General features: G+C 33.9%; 1 protein-coding gene across 1 annotated transcript in view; it reads right to left on the bottom strand.

Annotated features, from left to right (window-relative positions):
- sprt (PDZ domain-containing protein sprite) overlaps positions 1-5,872 on the bottom strand; it is a gene marked incomplete at its 5' end in the record, with an annotated part of 39,553 nt that extends 33,681 nt beyond the window's left edge. The window contains one exon of the mRNA XM_018509489.1: positions 5,792-5,872. Within this exon, the coding sequence (XP_018364991.1) occupies positions 5,792-5,872 (81 nt within the window). The remainder of the gene's footprint in view (positions 1-5,791) is intronic.
- Between the last annotated feature and the right edge of the window lie 653 nt (positions 5,873-6,525).

Here is a 6,525-nt window from a genome sequence, read left to right as displayed (position 1 = left end):
GTCATTTCAACATAACCATATAATAGACCACTTGATATACTAAAACTTTTGTATTGAACATTTTTTTCCATAAGCATTATTTTCCAAGATATTTGACTGTTGCCGAACTTTCTCCCATCACTGTATATATATATATATATACATACGTATATGAAAATATATATAGAATTATAAATACAATTCTATTTTGAAATCTGTCAATTACAGATTGTTGAAAGCAGACCAAATCGTTTCGAATATTACCTAAAATTATCAATAAGAATTTTTTAATTTTTGAAAGTCTTCAATACTTTAAAAATATATTTCTATAATTTATGTTATTATTTCTCTCAACATTTCTTCAATTTATACGTAGACAGATAAATACATAATTCTATCTTTAAATATTCAAATGTATCTCGGATATTCAAACATTTTGAAGGAAAAACTTTTTAAATTTTTTAAAGCATCAAGACACATTTAAAAAACTTTTACACTTTTCAAAACTTTTACATATTTGAAATACTTTAGATTTCTGCACGATCGAGTCGGTTAAAAGCTTTCCAAAAAAGAATTTAAATGCCTACGACTAATACGATAACACTTTTATAATTGATTACAAAATAATAATATTTTGTAAAAGTAATATGACAGTTACGTATATTTTTAATAAATAATTTGAAAAATGTAGAATATATTTTAAACTTTCATTAATCTGCAAATATTAAATAATCCTACACACATTTTAACACAATCATATGAATATATAATAAGTCCTTTACATTTTAAAAGATTTTAAAAGATTAATTCATTTTTGTGCAACATGTTTCTACTCATAAAAATACTTTATGGACATGCCAAAAATTATCCTTCTCCCTTTCTTGATGAAGCGATCGTGTCGTTCGACATAACACAATTGAAGCGGATTTCTCAAGACGTTGCGCACGGGAGCGCGAATAAAAGATCCTTTCTTACCCGCCAGGGATCAACCACCTTAAAAGCGTCCTGAGCAGGGATGCTTCCTGACGTTGATGCAACCTCCTCGACTCTCGAGTCTGACGTTCTTTTTCATTATTCATATCGTGCCCCCAGTACGCAGCGTTCCTCTTTGCCTCGTCTTACATCGCGAAAGCAAAACGCGACGTCGCGTCGTGTGAATCTGCTCAAGCGTAAATATCGTGGTGAATTTCATATGAGACAAGTTGAAAGCTCATGCACCAAAAGCGCTTTTCTCCTTTAAAATCCGCATAAACCCATGTTGCATCATAAACATGACTGTATTACAGTCTTAACAAAAAAAATTTGTTTTGTTAACCCGTAAAACCCGTAAGTGCTTGTACACTTAAGTGTTCGCGTGGAAGTCGATTTGATCTACGTTTTAATTTATTTATGTCGAAACAAAATTTTTTATTTATGAGTAAATAATCGTCAAGTATTAGAAATTAAAAAAAAGTCTATGTTTTTCTAAGATATTTCTTTAGTAATATTTTCATTTTTTTGTTCCTGTTAGGTCAGTTTGACTTCTACGCGACTATTTATAGCAGCGTACATACGAAATAATGTAAAATTGTATGCGTGAATCTAATTACAAACAAGAAAACATTTTGGCGATATCTCAAAATCTATTTTTCTCTTGTTCAGTTTCTCAGTTTTCCCATACATTTCCGATTCCTTCGCGTTATTGTGTCGTTGATCGCTCGCGTTCTCTATTTACAATAGAAAAACCAGTTGCGTCTCTAAAAGCAATGTTGCACCTTCAAGCGCGTGTGGCGTGATTTCCCGCGATTTCCGACGTTAAAATCGTCCAATATCAAACTTGTATCATACAATGAAGGTTGAAGAGACAGTTGAGAACGCGAACTTAACGACGATGCGGTAAGGAAACCGGATCGGTTCGACTGCCTCGGTGATACGAGGGCGTGTCTGTTGTCCAGGTCGACGGGTCCACTCGTTGCAAGAAGAAGGGCTCAGCAAACGCGGACGATAAATAATGACCGGCGGATACGCATTTATCAAAATACTATTCGATACGGATGGACGCGCAAGCGTGCGTGCCGAGTGTAAATGGGAATTCGCTATTCGTCGTTCCGGAGTTGAAGCAAGGTAAAGACGCGACGAGGCTTAAAGCACGAGATTAGAGACGGCAAAGTTATAGGAATAACAGAGTAGATGTTACACCTTGCGGTGCATACTATGCGACAAACCTATAAATTAGAACGCGGAATATGCTACCCGGATCTGAGGAGTCTTATCTCGTCGAGTGAGTTAAGTATTGCGAGGCATTTTCAACTCCTTTCCGCCAGAAACCTGATCCTTTCGACGAAAGTAAATATTAGCCATGTCTAATCAAACAGATGAATATGCAAACAGACGTAAATATTGCGACGATAAATAGTCGCTGTTCTTTTTTACGTATATCTTTTTTGCGTATATCTTTTCTTTGGACATAGTTTAATAACGTTGGCGGAATTTCTAGTAAGTCTAAGAGAAATTCGCTTGTGGATTTTTATATTCATTTCTATAATTAAAACTCCATCGGGATTATAAAGGATCTCATATTAATTATAAGAAAGACCTCTTTCTCGCATTATATGGAAATTTATTATTATATGGAAATTTTAGTTCCAGTGAAATGAATTAGTTTTCATAGGTAATATACATAATAACTGTCTAACTTTTTTGGAGTAAAATCTCACTGTAAAGAGTGAAAATTAAGTCAGTTTTGAAAAAGACTGGCTCAATATATCTTTAAAAGTGAGGTTCTACCCTTCAGAGTGAGAGTCATTCTAAAAATTTCAGAAAGAATATAGATTATAATAAACAAAACAATGTCATAGAAAACAATGTCATAAAACGATAAAAACAATACTCTACCTATAAACATAAGTTTTTGTTACACTTTTGGTATACGATAGCCCAAAAACTATTCATTATTGAAGTCTTATGGTTATAACATCTTTATAATCGTATACTGAAAGTCAGGGTTGGGTAAGTTAATTTTTTCTTTGAACTAAGTTAAGTTAAAGTTAACAACCTTGAAAATTTAACTTATGTTAGTTAAGATACAAGTTAATGTATAATGAAAGTAATTGAATTAAAAGTTAAGTTAATAAAAAAATGTAATTGAAAAATTAAAAGTTAAATTTCTTTCTATTTTATGATTTCAGAGTATTATTATCAAAAACTAGATACATTAAAATATACGGTTTTCGCTAGATTGAAATCAATATATAATGTAAATAATATATACAAACAAAACTTTTAAGTAAAATATAGAGTATATGTTCTGAATGAAGTATATGTTTGAGTCTGAGACTTAACTTCAAAAAATTTAAATAAAAAGTTAATAGTTATCGATAAAATGTAATTAAATAAAGTTAAAAAGTTAAGAGTCTAAAATATAACTATATAAGTTAAGTTAAAATTATTTAACTTTTCAACTTTTTAACTTAACTTTTAGCTTTTTAACTTGGCACTACCTAACCCTGCTGAAAATTAACTCATTTCACCGGGATCCAATTTTCCATATAATTAATCAGGGTTTTTTACAACTAGAATAGGTAAACAAAAAATGGTCTGTTCAGTGGAATTATAGATATCAGGCGCAGTGCATCAACAATATAAGATTCCACCAGCGAATCGTGTCTTTATCAAATAACGATTTCGTCATTATTTGAGACTGGAGTAGAACGAATGCGAGCGCATTGTGATTGATAACGTCGCATTAAGAATCCATTACATGAGGAAGACGATTGTACTTATGATAATTAGCTCGTGTATTATTTCAACTGTACTGCAACATTGCCCGGCGGCGATCGGGGTGTGGTTGCGACCATCTTTCCCGATGGGGTAATTAAGTCTACGTCTAACTACAAGTAGCGCGGCCATTTATTAGCGAAGTACGGCACTCCGTCATCTCAACGTTGCTATTAAGTGGAAATGCAATCGATAATCCCTTCGAGCTTCGTGGTGGTTGCAGGGTACGTTGGATAAATTAGCTACACTGATTTTGTTTCGGTCAAATATTTGTTCTCCAGCAATAACTCTGATTTATTGCGCGTATCGTAAGGTAACGTAGATATTTGCAGATATGGCGCTTTACAACGTAGGGCACATACATGAGGTAAATTCTCAAATATTGGCTTAGAGGAAAAAAACAGCTTAAGACAGCTTATATTAATGCAACTCTCGATATAGCTAAAAACGTATAACATCGAAAATATTTAAAGGCAGACAGATCTGGAGACACTGGTAGTGTCTCGGCGCTAAGCTGCACAGAGCGACACTGCCGTGCCTCCTTTACGCGAACCGAAGAGTTGCGGCAGATCGAGATTATCGGATAGAGATGTACAGGAAATAGACAAAATAACGTGGATGTCTGAAATATATTATCTGCTTGTTTCATTGATAAGAAGTTGGCCCATCATTTATAATTAATACAGATTCTATCTTTGTTGGGATAGAATCATACATGCTTGAATAGTGCTACAACGTAATATTTTTCTAATAGAACCTTTTTTAATTGCTTAAGAAATATTGAAGGAGGAAATTTGTTTCTTATTCTGCTCTTCAAAATTAATATTTAAATTGAGTGATTACATTGGCGAAGAAAGATGTTAAAGTTTTAGAGAACAAAAGACAATTTTAAAAAATAGAATGAGAAGAAAATTTCCTCCTCCACAATATCATTTATATGAACAATTGAAAGATGTTAAGAATAGTACATTTCATTAGTAACTATTCACGCATTGTGTAATTCTAACAAGGTTAAAATGTGTATTAAAAGCAACTGATAGACCAACCTCTTGTAAAATAAATAGGGTATTTCCCAGATGTTCATATTATTTTATCTATCTCGATCTTTATTTGTATATTTATAGATTTATATATATAATTTTGTAGAATGCGGCATTTTCTGGGAACTTATATCTCCCTTTAATTAACCCTGTGTTTGTTCCACCTCAAACGAGTTTTTGTAGATTTCACTTTTACTTTCGATCGTAATATTAACGGAGATAATAAAGGCAGCTTCCTGCATTTTGCACAAAGCGCTGCTGTTTCGTAGTTTATGAAAAACGCTTGGAAGTCGTGAAACAGGTAATAGCGCGTCGCGGCCCGCATAATTTTCAATTTCAGCCTGCCCTTCCCTGCAATCAGGCGCGAGGAATCCGACGACTTAAACGACGTACAAAAAAAAAAGAAAGGGTAAAAGCGTCGTTATGTCGAAAAACGAGCTCGCGAGCGCTGCACGCTCAATCTAACGTTCTTGTCGCGTTTCGTATCTCGGCAAAAAGCTGAACAGTTCTTACGAATGCTGCGCCACTGGACGTCCACGCTGGGGCACTTTTAATCGGGTACCGATGCGAGCAGAGGCAGAGGCCTCTGGTCCCCCTTTCGCCATCCGCCCAACCGGACACCGAGTTCGGGTCCGAGGACCTCCGGACCAAACGGGGTTTGGTTCACGCATCTGCATATAAATCATTGGCCGGACAGGCTTAAGAAACCAGCGGGCTATAATGCCGACTCGCCAATAACCGCGAAACATCGCCTTCAGTTTCTTCCGAGGGTACCACTAAAAACAGCTCCCACAAGACAGCATCGCCGCCAGGCACGAGGAAGAAGAGCAAAAAGGATATCGAGAACCGGGAGAGTACGGGCTGACGCGGAATGACTTCCTATCGCGTGAGTTCTCGCACACCATTTCACTTCGGGACGCGATTGGAATCTTCGCACAGTAATAGTTTTGTGACAAATACCCTAATTTCCAGGGTTTCTTCCAGGAAAATTGTAAGATTCAAAAGTTTTTCATTACCTTAGCCTCTAAAGTCTCCAATTGCGCCATCCTGGGTTCCAATAGCTGCTGCTGGGCACCAACTCCGGTGTGTAACGCGGTCTGGAATGATTATTTATCAGATTCAAGTAAAAGTATTAATTAAAGTAAATATATTCATTCTTATAAATCACAGTTTTCTATTTACACTTATAAATTTAATTATCACTTATAAATTTAATAAAAAAAAAAAAAAATGCGAGAAATAATGTGTTAGAAAAAAATTGTAATTAACGGAAAGTTAATTGTAAGTTAACCTTTTCAGACTTAATTTTAATGGTTAAAAAAATTTTTTTTAAGTTCAATTCAAGAGCATTTTAATGAGTAATTCATACTAAAAAATTTTTTTTTTCCCAATTCTATTTTTCAACTTTATTATGTACATCTAATTTTAATGATGTCGATACACGGAGAGAATTTTTCGTTATTTTTTACCGCAAAATTCGTTACAAATTTTATCATGTTTGGTAATAAGCTTGAGACAACTTGGCAATCTTTGAAATTTATCAGTAACAATAGAATTTTATGAAATATACAAAAGACTTTTTATAAGCGATGTAGTAAAAATTATAATGCAGATGGTAAAATGTTCTAAAGTGAAATTTTTACAGTGTACTTCATAAAATTCCAATATTGATAAGAAAATTTTTGAAATACACAAAAGATATTTTATGAACGACTTAATAAAAATTACGAAACAAATTGTAAAGTATTCT

This window comes from Trachymyrmex cornetzi, unplaced genomic scaffold (assembly GCF_001594075.2).
Source record: "Trachymyrmex cornetzi isolate Tcor2-1 unplaced genomic scaffold, Tcor1.1 scaffold30, whole genome shotgun sequence".
NCBI classification, from domain to species: Eukaryota; Metazoa; Arthropoda; class Insecta; order Hymenoptera; family Formicidae; genus Trachymyrmex; species Trachymyrmex cornetzi.
This window is presented reverse-complemented; position numbering and strand designations above follow the sequence as displayed.